Source organism: Notechis scutatus, chromosome 1, assembly GCF_049901735.1.
Source record: "Notechis scutatus isolate UNSWTSFEM ecotype Mainland chromosome 1, rNotScu1.2, whole genome shotgun sequence".
Taxonomy (NCBI): Eukaryota; Metazoa; Chordata; class Lepidosauria; order Squamata; family Elapidae; genus Notechis; species Notechis scutatus.
Genome location: NC_142009.1, coordinates 66,508,371 through 66,528,018, shown reverse-complemented (window position 1 = coordinate 66,528,018; position 19,648 = coordinate 66,508,371). Strand labels below are relative to the sequence as shown.

Genomic DNA, 19,648 nt, shown 5'->3' with positions numbered 1-19,648 from the left:
TTCTGGGTTGTTGCCCTCCTACAGCCTCCTCCACGTCTCCTGATGTACTGGCCTGTCTCCTGGTAGCGCCTCCATGCTCTAGACACTATGCTGACAGACACAGCAAACCTTCTTGCCACAGCTCGCATTGATGTGTCATCCTGGATGAGCTGCACTACCTGAGCCACTTGTGTGGATTGTAGACTCCGTCTCATGCTACCACTAGAGTGAAAGCACCGCCAGCATTCAAAAGTGACCAAACCATCAGCCAGAAAGCATAGGAACTGAGAAGTGGTCTGTGGTCAGCACCTGCAGGACCAGTCCTTTATTGGGGATGTCTTACTAACTGCTATGCTTTCCACCTGTTGTCTATTCCATTTGCACAACAGCATGTGAAATTGATTGTCAATCAGTGTTGCTACCTAAGTGGACAGTTTGATTTCACAGAAGTGTGACTGACTTGGAGTTACATTGTGATGTTTAAGTGTTCCCTTTATTTTTTTTTGAGCAGTGTATATTCTTGTGTATAGCAAGAATTCCTGGAGAAAGGTTTCCAGAAGTTTAATATCACTGTTTCAAAAATACATTTGTTTAATCTCGGCTGATAATGTTGGTAGGACTTTCATATAATACATGTTGAGAAAGAATGCCTAGAAAAAGAAGTTTTGATGGTGTTGTAGAACTTTATAAGATAACTTGAACATATTTTGCACAATATTATTGTGGATATTTTTAATACTGATAACCATTTTGGGGGGCAAATAATGAAGTTAGATCTTTCTTTTGCTCACAAAGGGAGCAAGCAGGAATAAATTGTAAGTGGGAACCAGGCTACCCAACCAGCTTGATATATGCCATGTAGCTCCTGAAATAGAGATTGGATTTTTTTTATCTGTACATAAGAAAATAACAATTCTTACCTTCCTGTCAGAAAACAAAAAGAAAATCCTCCATACCATTATAATAGAATACTGTGGGGCACAGTAGTAAGGGGTAGTTAGGTTGATAGCAACAGTATCTCAACACTAATCCTATCCCTTTTCTATGTATTTCGCAATGTCACATGCTCCAAAGACGCAGAGTTTAATTCCCAAAGCCATTTCAGTCATTCTAATGAAATTGCTAAATTGCTGTGGATGTGTTAGCTGGACTTCAGGTACAAACACACTTTGTGCTGACAGAGCTCTAAATAGTATTATATTTGTGACAATATTGGTATAAAATGCTGATTGATGAGGTTCAAGGTTCAGCAGGCAGGAAACCGCATATTTAGCCATAATTGTGACCATTATTGCATTGGAATAGGTTTATCTTCAGAACAATTATTTTCACCCCCTTTTCTTAATAGTTCTGGCCATTTAGAGGTCTTTTGGACCAGAAAGATTTCAAGAATTTAAGTTAATCTTGAGTGGAAAGTGCCCAGTCATCAAGCTTTAATAATTACAAATTATTAGAATGGCAAATATGAATTTTCTTATTAAATATAGAAGGAAAAAGAGGTTAATCCACTTCCATGAATAAATGGCCTCCCTCTGTATTTTTTAAAAAATGGTCATTTTAATCTTCACCTTTAGTCTTCTATATTTGTTTACAGGATTTTTCATTCTGCTAAATTAAAGAATCACTGATATATACTTTCTTTCTAATGCTACCTTAGCTACCTGTAATCAGAACTCTAATTCTAAATATTTCTTATTAGTAGATTAAAACTTGACAGTTTTAAAGTTAGTTATACAAATACGTTATGTTGAAACAAGAAACCATTCAGAAAATGTCTGGGAGTATAGAAGCTTTCAAATCTATGCAATTTCCCACGCTGAAAAATCTTGAGCAATTTAAAGTATAAATGACAAGGAAATTTGATAGATATATTGATGATGTAATTGGAAATAGTTAGAAGCTTAGATAACTTTATTACCTCTCCTACCTTATCATGCATTTCATGTCATTTAAACCTAGAACCTGCTGGTGGGACTAAACTAACTGATATAGAGAACAGTGCTTTTTTAGTTTTTTATTACAGTGATTCTCCCAACAACTATAGATACTAATTATATATAATTGAAAACATTAGTGACTTTTTAATACATTTAGATCTCCCCCAGCTACAATGGGGTTTGGAACACCAGTCTTCAGATAAAAATTGAACATTGTCCTTTGAACATTATTATTTTTTTAAATTGTGTTGTGTTGATAACAGTCATGTTGTCCTTTTATTATGTAACAAAGGAAAACCATTTGGCTTTCACAATTTGCTTTTTTTCCGTTTGTTTTTTCCATCCCATGTGTTGCTTCACTTATTTATGGAGCTTTCAATGCTTCGGTTTCAGGTGCGAATGTCTCTCAGGTTTATGTGGTGTTCCAAAATGCGAGCCAGGCTTCATCCCCCAAATAGTGTCACGTGGAGACGGAACACCTGGCAAGTGCTGTGATGTCTTTGAATGTGTCAATGGTATGTTATGTTGACAGTGTATTTGGACTAAACATTTTGAGATACTAGTATATGAATAACATTGATATCATCCTTACTATGCAAGTAAAAAAATTACATTTAAAAATGTAATAGGTCCATTTTCCTCTCATAAAATTTATGTTGCAAATCTTTTGTACATAGGTTAAAAACCAACATTTGCATTACTGTTATTTATTTGTTTACTTCATATGAACTCATGGACTTACTATAAGTTTGCTTATAAACTCAAATAGTATATTCTGAGGAGCATGCTGACACATATGGTTGGAGGTTTGAAAAAGTATGCTGCCCATAGTTTCAGCTAAAAAAATAAGCTACAGGGAAGGGTGTGGGGAACAAAAAGTTTTAACTAAACTTGTGTTTTTTGTGTTGTGACATGAGTCGGATCTTGCAACTACTGATACAGATCTTTCTGTGGAATTGTTTCCTGTACACTCTGGTTAAAGCTTCTGGAATGCTTCCTGAGGCAGGAGTCTTCACCTCTGTCTCTTTCTTAGGAAGAGATCATTTTAAAATATTAAACAGACAAGTTTTGCCTTAGCAGATGTCAGTAATCACTTAATTTGTATTTATCAAAATGGCTAAAAAATATAATTCTTCAAAACCACAAAGCACCAACTTGAAGAATAATTGACAATTTTCAGCTTTAGCTAAAGAGTTCCAAGTAGTGCATTCTACTCCACAGTAGCTGAAGAAAGCAAAAATCAGAATTTGTTCGCTATTATTGAAGAAACAGTTCAGTCAATACCTTTAAAGAGTTAGTGAAACACTATGATAGCCAAAAATAATAATGAATAAGACTGAAAAATATAGAGACTGGTCCGCCATTCTCTGTTTTTCTTAACTCAGAAATCAGAAATTGTTTTGTTTTTGTTTTTATACATGTGTTTCTGTTTATGCATACATACTTATGCGCACATATATGCAAATGTATTCAAGTGTACATGCCCACATATTTTAGGATTTGCCACTGAGGGAGGGCAAGCAGTCCCATCTGAATGTACAGGTAGTCCTTGCTTACTGATCCCATTAGAGAGCAACAATTCTGTTGCTAATTGCCAAGTTGCTAAGTGGAAAAATCACATAATCACAACAGGCTTAAAGCCTCACTTTGTATTCAGTCATTAAGTGAAACATCACATGGCTGTAACTTGTGATTTTATTCCCATCTTCTCCATTTAACTGTATCATCCAGTTGCAAAGCAAACATAGCGATCACATGACCAGGGGACATCATAGTGGTCATGAATGCAAAGATTAGTCGCAACTCTTTTTTTTTTAACACCAGTGTAACTTTAAATGGTTGTTGAATGAGGCAGTCAGTAAACAAGAACTATCTGGATAACCTTTCTAAAATGGGCTTATCAGAAATGGAAAAGTATGCTTATGAAGGAGTCCCAACATTCCCACTTAGTGTCTCTTGCTGTAGGGGAAGTAGTTTATTGTGAAATTAATTAAAATGATAATGTGAATAAGTAGAAATAGTGACATCACATTCTAATAGAATTTATTATCAGCAAAATGGAGTAACTATGCAAAATTACTATTCAGACTCAGAATGTTTTTGCAAATGCTCATCCTTTATGTCAGTATAGTATGGTGTAACCAAGTAAAATTGGATTTATGGTAATTTATCGGTAATCCTGGGCAAAGAAAATTATTCCAATATTAATGAGATTATAGAGTCAGTTTGGTTTAGTAGTTAAGACACCAGGCTAGAAACCACAAAACTATGACTTGAAGTCACATCATCATTGTCATCATCAATGAAATTATAAACTGTACAACTATTAATACTGAATATATTTAAATCCATAAAAGGTATTTAAATTTTAAAAGTAATTTAAAATCACTTAATCAGTCATAAATAACATTCATTAGATACAAATAAAATTTATGAAAGTAATTAGTATGCAAATATAAATTTGATATGAAAGTTCTAGATTATAAACTGAAAAATCTTACATTTCCAAAAGCATTGTGCTACTAACCACCTCAAGGCTGTCGTTTTTATCTGTATCCAAAAAAGTATTAGTTTATTGGAATATGAAATACAAAGAAAAATGAAAATAGTGTGAAATTAGGGGAGGGGGGAAAGGGAAAAAGAGAAACTGTAAATCATACAATATTTAAAATATTATTCAAAATGCTTCATAATTTTTTCAAAGCATATAAGCATTAATATAACCTATACAAAGAAGTAGTTTGCTATAAATGAATTGATGCAGTGTCTTTTGTCTGATTCTTTTAAAGTTGCCCCATAAGTATTTCTGTAATTTCTTGGTGTAATAATGATAGTAAAGAAAGCAGTTATAGCCCAGGATTTTTTTATTAATTAGTAGTAATTTCATTTAAGTAGTTATGGTATGATGTTTGACTTAGAACAGATGTAATACCTATAAATGGCAAGTTCATTTAAATTTATTTTCCTATTTTTTTGCTGTAACTAATACGTAACTAATAATTTTTTTGCTGTAACTAATAACTACGGTAATAGGAATATTTTTTTTTAAAAAAAATGTAGTTCTTATCTAAGAAAGCAAACTATTTTTGTGACGTGCATTTTCCATTGTCTTCTGATATTACTGAATACTTTGTTCTTTTTTAATCATTGATTTATTTTTAAAGTTTTATACTATTGTCAATCAGAGCCTCTGTTTGAATTACAACCAGTATGTATTCGAGAAATGATTTTAAAAAATGGGTGTTGTAATACTGGGACCATACACAACTGTTGTATGTATTCTTAGCTTTCTGTCTTTGAATTGTGGGAAACAATAGCTAGTACGCTACCATGTTTCGACACTTTTCCTGCAACTATATTTGTATGTCTTGTCCTTACGACCCTTCAAGAAAAAAAAATTAATTACACAATTAAGTATTTCATGCCACATTTGATATGAAGGCAAGGTATGTGCAAGCTTGGCTGTTCATGTTTACCTAGAAATTATGAATCTAATAATGTTACAAGTTCCCAGTCTCATTGTATAAAAATATAAAAGTAGTAGTCATCATCCAAAGTGGACCTTGTTTTGCACCTGAGGCAAAGAAATCCTAAGAGCAAAAACACAATAAAAATAAATAAGTTATATTTAGCTGACCTTTCTTGAAATCCTCAAACCTGCTCAAGTTTAACAGTTGAACCCTTCTTGTGTATTCGCCCTTCCTCAAATTTAAAATCTGTCAGCAAGCTAAATTTGGGGAGATATTTCCACTACCCTCACTTTTCACTATAGAAAATAGAAGTAGAGAAGGTTAGTCAATTATACTAAATATCTACTTCCAACTATTAATTATTAATGAAGAAGGCAAGGAATGTGGTACCTGTTGCATATCTGTTTCCTGGCCAGTTGGAAATATTTTTGTGATGATAGTTGTTTGATTTAGGTTTGACAGGCTGTTGTAATATGCATACTGTACTTTATGGCATACTCTGATGTATAAATACAGTCAGTGGTTGATTTTTCAATAAACTCAGTAGTTTTTCCCTTCCTAAAAAAAGCATATCAAAATTCATAGATTTATTAATTACTATTGATTATCCATTCCTTTACAAATACTACAAATGCCATAAAAATCATTTTCTATAAGATGAAGCATGTTCTGAAAAGAATTGGATATATCACTGTTAGATGTTATTATATATTTAAATGGAAAATAGCCCAGAATCTCTGAAACCAGAAATCCAGTTTAACAGAAGTATTGATTCTTGTCTGAATTAAGGCCAGCTAATTGCACAAAACTCAATTTCAGGAATGAAGCCTTCTAGTGTTTAATGTTGTGCAACATCTCCATGAAAAATATCTTTTTCTTCTTTGCTATTTTTAGAAGTGAAGCCAGCGTGTATATTTAATAGCGTGGAATATAATGATGGAGACATGTTCCGAATGGACACTTGCCGGTTTTGTCAATGCCAAGGTGGCGTATCTATTTGTTTCTCTGCACAATGTGGCGAGCTACACTGTGATAGATACTATGTACCAGAAGGAGAGTGCTGTCCAGTATGCGAAGGTAATTTTTGTTGTTGCTTGGATTCAGGAATTGATGAGCCTTAAAGGCTAAATACAATATTTTATAGCAGTAGTTAAAAGTTGATATGGAAGAAACTTGATATTGGTCCAACTGAAATGAGTTGGTTTTTTAATATATTTAATACATTTATATACAAATGTATATTCACCATTGTCATTATGCACAACTCTGATTAATAATGCAAGGCTAATTGTAATTTGATATAATCTCCATTGCTCACAAATATTTCCTATAAAAGCATAGTCCTGTTTTTTCCCTATGAAAATAAACTATATCACTTTAGGTATTACTAATAATTAATTGTCATAACATTCAGAAGAGGATTTTTTTTTATAGTTTTAAAGTACAGGTAGTCGTCAACTTATGACACAATTGAGCCCAACTGAGACATTTGTTAAGTGAATTTTGTCTCATTTTACAATCTTTCTTGCCCCAGTTGTTAAGTGAATCACTGCAATTGTTAAATTAGTTGACATGGTTTTTAAGTGAATTTGACTTCCCCATTGACTTTACTTGTCAGAAGTTCGCAAAAGATTATCACATGATCCCAGGGCACTGTAACCATCATAAATATGAGTCAATTCCAAGCATCTGAATTTTGACATTGGGACCATGGGGATGCTGCAAAAGTTGTAAGTGTGAAAAACGGTCGTAAGTCACTTTTTTCAGTGCCATTCTAACTTTGAACAGTTCCTAAACAAACTGTTGTAAGTCAACAACTATCTGAATAGACTTGCAGTTGTACCAATAACAGTGTGGCCTTGCAGTATATAAATTCTGATCTTGACTTGATGAATTCTGAGAACTTCAACCCATTGTTACCAACAAGGAATATGCATTAATAATTGTAGGTGAATTCAACTATTTAAGCTTTATTTAACACTAGAATTTTTGTTGTTGTTGTTCTTTTGCTTTTAGATTCCATTTCTCCAATTAGCAACCCTGCAGGATGTTATGCTAATGGTCAGATTCAAGCACATGGTGACCGCTGGAGGGAAGATGATTGTACTTTCTGCCAGTGCATCAATGGAGAGTCCCACTGTGTGGCCACAGCCTGTGGACAAAGTTGTTTGAATCCTGTAAAGGTTCCAGGAGAATGTTGCCCAATGTGTGAAGGTCAGACATGGGAAAATTAATTACCTGTCTTTTTTTGTGGGAAAGAATAGATAGCTTTGATTATAGTGTTTCCTATTTTTGAAAACATAACAAAAGCTCTTCCCTTATCTAATAACAGAAAAACATGTGCCATCAGCTTTAACTGCAATGAATAGAACTGGTTTTGGAGCAGAGTAAGGTTTTGTATGACTGCATTAGATATTAGATAATATAGGCTATCTGCAAAACAAAGGGGGAGACGTGGCATTCTTTGAAAAATCTCTACATGTGTAATTAATTTGAACATTTGTTTGTGCCAGTTTTCAGTATATAGTTGTTTTTTTCTCGCTTGGTAGAGTTTCAGATCCACTTTAATTTTATTATTCAGACTTTTTTCACTTTGATCTACAGCTTTCATGGAATGGGTGATAATAATACATTGTCATGCGGCAGTCAGATATGATCAGATAATTAGTCTTACTGAAGGCAGTCTTCCTTCTGCCTCACTTGTAGTTCTCAAGCTATGACTGTATCTTCAGAAATCATTCAAACTTACAATGTCCTGATTGGTTATGTCTAGAACTCAGAATTTCAGCCATCTCAGTACCCTCTGCAATCATCATAATCATCATTTACAATTTTTCCTGCCTTGTATACCTTCTGTCAGGCACATCTCCTACACCCTCCCCAATCTGCACAGTGCCAAACACATCCACCACACACTACCTTTGCATACCATCCCCAACCCTCCCCTGCATACCTCCCCAATTACTCGCACATCTTTCATACACTCCCTTAAGTCCTTTTCCATCCAGCAGCAGTCACTTACCTGGGATTTTCAATTTCCTGCTGGCTTCCCCACAGACTTTGGTTGTGGGAAGTCAGCAGGAAATTGTCCCACCTAACCAACCCCCATGGGATTCTGGACAATAGCAACCAAGCTTGCAGGGATTGCCATTATTAAGTGATGTGCTTGTGTTTTATCTAATAAGGCTAAATTGGCTTGTTTACAAAAAAACATACCTCTTAGAAAGTGTTCACCAATCCTGAAAGTGAACATAAGACTTTTTCTAACTTATCCCCCACATTTTCTTTTTTCAAGCTTCAGAAAATACATATTTCAGTTTTTGATACCATGCTTGAATCTTACAGACAGAAATGCTGTACTGCAGCTATTCAGTGACCCTGTATAGATCATGAGCATTTTACATTTTTTTTAATCTCAGAACTCTGTCCCTGACTAATCTTTCTCATTGCTCATAACTTGTTACTTTGATTTCGTGCCTGAATGCTTAAGGGAAATTCATAGCAAATTGCAAATTGCCCATTCATATGATTTTACAGCCTTACAGGCAATAAAATGTCGAGACTGGAATTCAGCAGTGTAGTTTTAAGATACATATCCCTTTTGAAAATGGAAATCCTGCTTTGTCCATCATATTAAAAGCTGAGATTCTGAATGGGCTCTTTCTTTTTAATAAAGAACAGGATTCAACTAATCTCTCTTCAGAGATTTACTATATTCAGATTTTTTTTCTAAGAAAGGTTTCCAGAGCCCTTTTTTGACCCCTTAATGATTTTGTAAACTCTGTACTTCTATTTATTCTATAAAGGTTTAATTAAAAGATAAAGCTAAGCAATGTAGTTCTAAAATATTTTGTTGCTGCATTAGGAATTTGGACACCAGGAAGGAAATTCTCTACATCTGAACTTGGAACTGGTATTTTTCATGTAATGAACTCAGGGAAAAGAAAAGCTGTCTGGAATGCTAACTATGAAGTTGGAAAACATTTAGTCACCCTTGGAATGATATGAATGTTTTTCCAGGAAGCTTAAGTAAACGCATATTCTATAGCTCAGAAGGCAGTATTTAACTTTTTTTGGAAGATTGACAATGTTCCACAAAGAGCACGGAAGTTTAAAAAGATCATTAAAAATAGTTCTGTCAGAAGCAAACAAACTATTGAGTTAGCTAAATATTTCTGCTTATTTTGAGGCATTTGACTTCATTTTTAAATAATGCAAAAATATTTTAGAAATGTTAAATAAACATTTATAACTATAGCTTACATTTAATGTTGCCCTCTATAAAAAATGTCTTGTACAAGGATATATTCCACCTTTTGACTTTGTTGTATATCCTGCTGCACTACCAAGGATTGCTTTTCATGACTTTGGAAGAATGAACAGACACTAGGATTTGGCCTATTTACCATTTTAAACCACAAAACCAGAGTAAGGGTTGCTCTTACAATATATTATTAATTTTAAGCACCCTTTAATAATTATATTTTACTTCATAAACATAAATTATATAAATTACTTTTGACTTCCCCTGCCAAAAACTTTCTGTTCTTTTCCTTCTCATGAACAGACATAATTGTTAGGGAATGCAAAATGTTGTGGGAGTCACTTAATAACTTTCCAGATGCCTGAAAAACGAATACATTTTTCTGTTTATGTATGAAGTTTTTGCTTGTCTGAATAGGATAAATACCCTTAAAGCTTATACTTACGGTGGAAATACATTACTGTAGTTTTCATACTTAATGTAACACCAGAAAGCCTACCATAGAGTAAAAACAGAGAAAATTGATGAGATTTCCAGGAAAATTCAGACTTCAGAATTTTGGTGACATTTGTACTGCAAACTTGCAAAAGTTGTGATCAGTGAAGCCAAATGGAAATATAATGGCTTTTCGGGGTTTTGCTTTGGGTTGCAGATGGGTTGGGGCGGGTGGGGGGGGGGGCGGTGGAGCCAAAAGAAGAAGAAGCTTGATGAATGCGTTGAACTGTAGGCTGCATTTGACTTGAGTTTCAAGTTGTACAGCTTTCAAATAATAATTCTGGTCACAGTACATTTATTATGCAAAACAGATTACCCAAATGCTTCTCCTATGCGCTATTAGTTAAGAATCAGGTTCTGGAACAAGGTTGCCAAAGATAGAAGAGGCCAGTGAAAAATCAGCTGATGAAGTAGAACAGAGGGAAGCAGGAATGTCAGAAAAGAGAACGAGAAAAAACATGAACCAGAAGAAAACCAATGTCAAAGAATCTTGAAAAAAGAGATGAAATTTCTGCCTGCATGTTAATTCTACAATATATTTTTGTTGCTATGCTCATAAAGGCACGTTGAGAGGAAACATAGATAAGTTTTGTACTAAGCTTTTTGAACAAACAGTAGTTTCTGCCTGCTTCAATGTGAAATGACAATCTTCAGCACATCTAAAATCCTTTGTTCATAGCAGATGAGTTTAAGGAAGGAAGGAGGGCTTAATATTTTAGATTGGATTTAAAATGAAGTGAAAAATATGCCTCTGAAGCCTGGATTAGACTTCTCCATCACTGCATGTCAGGGAATGTACATGTCTACCATTTGGACAGTTGCATAGCTGTTGCATTTATACATCTGCACATGTTAATATTCCGGCTTTTTTGGCGCTCAAACAGCAAAGCACAAAACAGGATGTCAGATCAACCAGTCAGCCTGTAGGATGCACACCTCCGCACAACATGCAATTGGAATTTAGGTGTGCGTATCAGCCTGTCTGTAACCATCTGCAACCTATGCTTACCTATCAACCCCTTCACAGCATAGGTATGTGGCGACACTTATATTTAGTTGCAGCAATTCTAAATCAAGTTTCAGAAGGAACCCATGATGTATTGAATATTCCAGGGTATACATTTCATGCTTTAACTCTGCACGTCTTGTAATCACCTACCAACTCTGGATTTCTGAACAACCGTAGAAATCCAATTCTGCCTATTCTATTAATGAATGAGAATATAAAGTTAAGTTATGCTGTCTTTCTATTTAGTTGATAAAATTGAGCAGACCAACATATATGATGATCAGGAGTACATGTTGTTTGGGAGCATGCAGCCATTGTTGAATATTCCCCAATAAATTACATTGAAAATTCAATATGATCTCTCTGTTGCTATCCATAACAGCTTCTTCCATCATAATGCTTTGCAGTATTTCTCTTAAGTCTTCTTGTTAGGTGCTAGATTTTTTTTCTGGTTATTCTGGAAACAGAATTTAAACTGTCTAGTTTACTAATTCAGAGGACAACTTCAGCTAACTATTTAATACCTCCTTTATTCAAAACTGAAGAAACATTGCAGAACTGAATAAATTCTTTACCTTGGTCTTTTTTTCCCCTGAAATATGTTTTGCGAGGCATCGATACAAAGTTCTGTTTGTGCTAATGGGCTTTTTGTATTCCAGGGAACAGAATTTTCTCTTCCTTGGCAAAAACCATGAGTGAACAAAACTTTTCCTTCACACATATTCTGCTTTCACATTGAACATTCGGTGTGAGAGAAAAAGATATTTTTTTGTATTTTTATAATATTAAAAGTATGTACATGGTTGCTTGGCAATGACAAAAGACAACCAAAACCTAATTTATAATAAATATCAAATATGCTGGCAGATTTAAACAGATAGAGTATATAGTGTTATTAGATAGTTTTAACTGAAATCCATTCAGTGAAAGGCAATAAAAATGGATGTGGTTTGAAAAGCCTAAATGAACGCCAAGATTAATTAGAGGTAGTTACTGATTAATGCTTGTTTTTGACACAGCATGATCTGGATGATTGGACAAATTATTTCAAGGGTTTTGGACTAAGAATCTTGTATATACAAAGAAACGATATAGTTCCAAGGCAATGTATTTAGCCGTCCTGAGTTGCATGAAAAGCAATACTGGTTTACCAAAAATCCTAGGAAAGCATAAAGAATTTGAATCTCTTCTAGTGAATGCCTTTAGATCTCTTAGAACTCTATAGAGTCTGACCTTCTAATGGAACTTGTTTCACCATTCAGGCAAATAGATGCAGGCTCTAAAATTTTCAAGAGTTTCTGTAAAAAATATAGTGTGTGCAGTGTGTAATGAGGCAAGAAAGTGTGTCAATTTCAATTTTAGGTTGAAAATGGACTAGTTATCAAAAAAATGAGAGAAAAATGGAAAACCAGCATTATGAGTTTTCATGGATAAGGCTATGAACACTTTGGCTCTATTAATATTAAATGTTTGGTGACCTACTCAGACAGAATTGTTCAGCAAATCATATTTAAAGAAGGAAAGGGTTGAAATAAAAATTAAAGTTTACTTTTGGCACACTTAAAATACTTTTCTAACTCAAAAATCAAATTGCTGAATATTTACAGAAGCAGATATGAGTCACTGGATTAAAGTATTCACTAACTGTATTAAGTGAAACCTGAACCTAGAAAAATAACAAGTAGTTATTTGAAGTGTTATGTTAATCATCTTCAAATAGCTATAACTTTAAATAAAATAAAATGGCAACATTAATTTACATTATTAAATACTGCAGTGTGAGTGATTTTTTTTCCATTTAGACTCTTTTTCCATAATGTTTTAAGCTTAGGAAATCACTTTAATGGTGTCTCTCATAATTACATTGCAGTAACACATTAACATATTTGTGTGTATGTCTGTGTGCATGTAATGCTTATTACCTAAATCTAATATTAATATTAAATGATAAATTTTTTCTTACATTCTGCCATTTCTAAAATCTAAAGCAGTGAAAAGCAATTTTCTGTTTATTGTCTCATCATCTGTTCACTCAGGCTTTCTCCTGCAGTTTGTCAAGGACAACGCTGAAAGACTAACCTAGATCACATGACCATATGGGCTTTTTCAAACTTAACTGTTTGCCTATTCAAATAGCTAGAAGCCTGACTGTAGCTGGCTTTATTTGTTGAGTCTTGTTCAGTGAAGTGAGAAGAGCTGCGGGGGTGTTTGTTTTGTTTTGTTTTAAAAGCTACATTTTTGTGGGGGGTGGGAAATGAAATTATTTCTTTTGTTCTCTTTCTCAGCTTATTAGGACTCAGGCATGCGTATAAAATTGCTGTATCTCAAGAGGTATCTCTGTGAATGGAAGAAGATAGTGATAAACTAGTTTTTAAAAAGCATAAAAGGAAAATGAATATAATGGAAATAGTTATAGAATATTTCAAATATTGTAAAGAAAATGTCTACAATAATTTACCTTGTAGTATAGATATTCTGACATTATTCAGGGAACAATGTAATGATTATCTTACCAAATCTTAGAAAAATAGTTTTACTGGAAAACAGGAGATATTTGTGAATAAAAACAGCACTGTCAGTGGATGAGGGACAGTTTCAAAGAGCTAAATATATATGGTTCATTTATTGATGATTTATAGATATTAGATTAGTATGAATATTGTTTTTGAGATAAAAATATATATTTTGAACACCATGTTATATAATAAAATAGAATAAGCATAGCATCTGAAAAAAAAACTTTCAGCACTGATTCAAGCTTCTCATGGGGTATATTTACATTTGGAAAAAACATATATAAGGACATTTCTAGTTTCATAATCTTTTCTCTCCTTGGAACACAGTGCAAGAAAGATACTAAAATAAAAATGTAACAAAAATTCACTATGAGTGTTAAAAACTGATGTGTGGGGCTACCCAGTGTTTGGATAAAGATGACATCTAGCTCTATGTGTTTGTTCCAAAGTGATTAGTTGATATGGCATTAATAACAATAAGAATATCAAGAAACAAAACACTAATATTTATAAATGATTTTTGCATCAGAATGGTGCAGAGCCAGGGATTTAGGGGCTACAGTGGCTGGGAATGTCTCATCTCAGAATGGAATGGAATGGAATGGAATAGAATAGAATAGAATAGAATAGAATAGAATAGAATAGAATAGAATAGAATAGAATAGAATAGAATAGAATAGAATAGAATAGAATAGAATAGAATTCTTTATTGGCCAAGTATGATTGGATACACAAGGAATTTGTCTTGGTGCAAATGCTCTCAGTGTACATAAAAGAAAAGATACATTCAGGTTGGTTTACCAGTTACAGCCTTTCATGGACATCAATAATATGTTTTAATAGCATCATGTTAGCTTGTTATAATATTGTTTAATGTTGTTCACAATTCAAAGGTTCTACCAAAGTTGTTTACTGAGCACTGTGATATGATTAGGGTTTACACATTATCTACCACATATATTGAGAATAGACACCATTGTTGGTTTTAGATATTTTTCCATTATATAATGCAAGCCCTCCTACAATATTTGATGCATGTTTATACCTCTATAATATTTCCTGACTTTTCTCTTCATTTTTTAATCTGATCAGTAATATTAAGAATTGTCATCATAGAAATATTTGATATTTCCATTTATGTACACCTGCCATATTAACAACTGATACAATTCATTTATTTCCTAAATTTAAATTTTGTCTTATGTATTTTATATACACTGCATTCCTTTTCAGAATTTAGCTACTAGATATTAGCATACTTGCTCATTTACTCCCACATCTTGATTTAAAATTTACCCTTACAGAAATAGTCCACTTTTTTATGCAGAAGTTTCTGCAGTACAAGTTAGTGTATGGTTGGTTCATAAAATATGAGTAATTTATAATATGTTTATTAAGTTAGTTCAGTAAGAATACAGTATTAAAAATAATCCTAAATTACCAGTTGAATCTAGAAAATATTCTTCTATTCTACTACTACTTGTCAGCATAAACGCTCATATTTTAAAATCAGAACAATTGTATCTTGTAGCAAAATAAAATATTTTACGTATTTTTGCATATGGTAAATGTATGTTATAAGGTATAGGTTTATTTTGCTTAGAAGTACTTGCAGCAGATAGAGGTTTAATTTCTTATATGAAACAGTTTGAAAGATCAGAATTATTTGCTACCTAAAAACTTAATTTGACCTAAAGGTTTTGTAAATATTTGATTAGTTTACCAACCTATGACACCATTGGAAGAAAAGATTAACTTTAAAGAAACAGAACAGAGTATTGAAGCTTTTGAACTGTGGTATTGGAGAAGATTCCTGATAATACAATGGGTAGCTAAGAAAACAAACAAATGGATTATAGAACAAATCAATCAGAATTCTCACTTGGGGCATAAATGACCATTTACAGTTATCATACTATGGGCACATTGTGTAAAGATGCAGCTCTGTTGAAGAGTCCATAATTCTAGAAAGGATAAGAGGAAAAGATGATTGGCAGCACAGTGGAGAGACATAATTACACTGGTTAATGGGTGCATGGTCAGAAGATCTGAAGGGCCAGGATAGGAACAAATTATTCTAGTGAAGGGTAACTCAAGTTTCAAAAAGTACAGCTTTATATAGCTACCAATAGTAGCAGCTTAAAAGTTTACAACAAATTAAAACCAAGTTTACCCAAATTAGTATGTTCACACTAATGTAAAAGGCATTTCTTAGTTGTCTCAATCCTAAACTCTGTTGGGCTTTTATTAATGAACATGAACATGTACATTGATTTGGAAGTAGGCTGGCCACTAGGCCAGTTCTACAGGTGTAGTATGTTCCTAGCATTTTAACCTTATTAGCAACCTTGCCAATGCTTTAGTTGCAGCTTCTGAGCCAATTTCCAAGACAGCTTCTCTTAAGCTATTTCACGAGTCCAATTTTGACAGGAACAGTCATAAATGGTTAACCCAGCCGTTGTTGGCAAAGAGCTCTAGTCGTAAAACTGTGTCTCTATTATTAGCAATGGTTTTAAAGAACTCCTATGATAACTACATCTGAAATTGAATTATGGTTTCAGGCCTTTAAAGGAGTAGTCTTTATATCAAAGCCTTATTTGTTTGTTTTTTGCTTGTTTATATTTCACATTTCTTAACCTTCCTCCCACATTTCCTCTAATTACTTTTAGAATTTAATATGATACACTATATCAAAGATTTGTAATTTACAACCATATGTTCCCTTTTTCATTAGAGCCAACCTACATCACAATAGGTCCACCTACATGTCCTCCTCTGGTGAACTGTACACTAAAAGTGACAGACTGTATTTATGACTTCAAAGTAGATCAAAATGGTTGTCACATTTGTCAGTGTAAAACTAGTAAGTACAAATACTATGTTCAATTACCTTGTTTGAAAAAAATATTCTTAAATTTCATATTGGTGTTTTTCCTCAAAATTCAGTTGGCTCATGCACAATATTGTTTTCTTAATGGAAAATCCTGTTTTTCATTTTGTAAAATAAAACATTTCCAAATATCCATTTTGCCATGTTTCGGTAGGGCAACAATCAGATCAGAACATCTTATCATCGATAGATGGAGTGCCTCTTTGTTAAATCCTATATTAAAATATAGATTGTTTTTTAAAGTGTTGATGTGTTGATGCAAAACAGTTCAGCTACTGCACCAATGGCATATTGATAAAAAACTATTATTACTACCTATTAAGTAACTGCTATTAAAAAATTTGGAAACTCAAATTCTGTAAGGATTATATAACATGATTATTTAAGTATTTTTTAAAATCCTGTTTTTCATTTTGCATCAATAGCAGCATGATTGTGTCTACTGTCCAAAACATTTTCTCATCCCTGTTACACAGACTAATCAAGCTGTTTATAGCATAGATTTTCTTGTTAAATACCTGAAGAAGTTAAAAATAATTATAGATGATTTGTCGTAGCACTTTTTACATATTGGAACAAAAGCTATAAAACACATTGGATCATTTGAAGAAAAAAATCCAAAAAGCAATACTATCATAATAGCTAACATTATTGTGGAAGACTTTAACATGTAATTATAGCTGACACTTTTCAAACCCAAGAGAGCTTTTGAAAGATTGTCACTTTCAGGCCCCAGGTTTGAAGGAATACTGATTACTATTAATGCAATTCTACTGCATTTTACTATCAGTTAGTCCATTTTGAGTTTTGCAAGGAAGAAAAAGTTCTATACTGCGTATCTAATGCCCCATATATGAGCTTCCAGTCGGTTTCAAAATTCTGTTCTTTAGGTTCTCAGCTTCCAGACCCTTTTTCCCTGTCCTCAATGCATAAATTATTCTCATAATTTAAGATTATTGTTTATCTTTTTATAACATTGAGGAATATGGCTATTTTGCTCTTTTGTTCTGCATAAACATAAAATTTCTTTAACCGTGCTGTCACAAGGAAAATTTAAACTATAATAAAAACATTATTGTTTATATTATTGACATTTCTGTTTTTTAAAATAACTTTGCATACAAGGGCTATAACTTGCAGTTTTCAGCTCCTTAAAGATGAGACACTGAAAATCTTTGACTTCTTAGACAGTACTAGGTAAAGCATAGAGCTACCTTAAAATGTTGTAGTGGTTATCTTTCCAATTACTGTTAATTTCTAGTCATTAGTATCAAAATACTAAGAATTTTCTTTCCTTTTATTGCTTAGCTGTCCTAATGGAAAGAAAAATGATCAAGAAAAAGCAGAAGGGCAGGGCAATATGAAAATAAAATCCATTAATGTATTTTATTAGCATAACTGCCTTGTCCATAAATTTATTTAAAATGGATGCATCATTTCATGAAAATGTTATGTTGATACTGAATAGTATATATTAATATTATAAGCTTTGAGAAAATTTAAAATCTGGAATTTAGATAATCAGACAATATGGTATAAATCATACCATTGTAGGTGGTGACTGGGGAAAATGAGAACTCTGTATCCATACGCCTTTAATTGTTGAGACAAATAATCATTGTCTCTTTTTACTAAACTTTCTGTGTTCTTCCACAGGGGAGGAACGGTGTACCGATCTCATGTCAGATTGTTCCTTGGACTGTGACTTTGGTTTCCAAACTGATGTCCATAACTGTAAGATCTGTCAGTGCCACCCACGGCCTAAGAAATGCAAACCCATAGTATGTGACAAGTACTGTCCCTTTGGATATTTGTACGTATTCTTATTTTAAAAGCATATTTACCCCAGTTTTGTAAATCTTTAACATTGTGTAAAGCAAAGTCTAGTAAAAATGTATGTTACATGTTGAAGACAGGAAGTATGTAAAGACACAAAAATACTATTAGGTAAAAATATTGTACCTTTATTAAGGTAAATCTTAAATAGTTTTGAATGAATAGAATTTCAATGAAATTTATTTTGCTTCATTTATTTAATAAAGCAGAATAAAGAGGGGGGAAATGAAACATTAAAAAGAGTCAAAAAAAGGAAAAGAGGAAATAAGATGCAGTTACAACATAAAATTCATATAGAAGAGCTTATCATGAATATATATACATGTATATACATGAAGTTTTTATAGAATAACTTCAGAGAAAATAAATATATTTTAATGTAATTATCCATGCATAATGTACATCTATTGGCCTTTTGTTCATAAGTTGCAAATAATATCAGCTCTTCCATCCACTGTGTAAATATCTCCATTGTTGAAGGACTAATATTCACGCTTTAGAGAAGAGTACAAAAAATCCATTTTCATGGCCAGTTGTCAATGTCTGTGCAGCATGTAGTTCCAAAGAATGTATGCATCAAAAATACTTGTTTCAAATCAAATTCATAAATATAACAACTTCATAGAACATAGCAAATTTGGGACATTGCAACAGCATGTTTAAATGAAACATTATTATGCTTTCATCCTCAATAATCCAGTAACCTACTTAACTTTACTCTGTACAAATGCAATGGGATCCAACAAGTCCAAACTCTTGTTTTAGTTGTATAAGCAGTAATCTAAGATCCAATTATGTTTTGATATTAAGGTTAAAACATTTTTCCATTGTTTAGGCAAAATGGAGGTCTCTGGTTCCCTATTTCAGTCAGTCTTTACAGTTTATATATTACATTGATAATATTATAAGGGTTGATTGTGGGCTTTTTTGTCTTATAGGGTTTAAAGATCACTTCTAATAACATGCTTTATCAATTTTGTGACTTAGTTTTACATATAGCTTCAATTTAGTGTGAGAAAAAAATAAACATACCAGAAATAATACACCACAGTTTTTGGATCAATCTGATTGCAACAGGAAATATATAAAAACCATTATATTTGTAATTCCACACAGTTCAGTTAACTAAAGATATCATATACAAATACTCAAAATGGAGATTTATCTTTACTGTAATTATTAATCTAAAATTGGTAAGTGTGGCTTTGGGGGCAGCGGGGTCCACAAGTCCCCAGAGCTGTTCCACCAATAG

At 33.0% G+C, this 19,648-nt stretch overlaps 1 protein-coding gene across 2 annotated transcripts in view; it reads left to right on the top strand.

Moving 5' to 3' along the window:
• The window catches only part of CRIM1 (cysteine rich transmembrane BMP regulator 1), a 153,952-nt gene that overhangs the window by 102,754 nt on the left and 31,550 nt on the right, over positions 1–19,648 (top strand). For both annotated transcript variants that reach the window (XM_026669349.2, XM_026669350.2), the window contains 5 exons: positions 2,310–2,431; positions 6,281–6,463; positions 7,403–7,600; positions 16,405–16,533; positions 18,217–18,373. In XM_026669349.2, the coding sequence (XP_026525134.2) occupies positions 2,310–2,431; positions 6,281–6,463; positions 7,403–7,600; positions 16,405–16,533; positions 18,217–18,373 (789 nt within the window). The remainder of the gene's footprint in view (positions 1–2,309; positions 2,432–6,280; positions 6,464–7,402; positions 7,601–16,404; positions 16,534–18,216; positions 18,374–19,648) is intronic.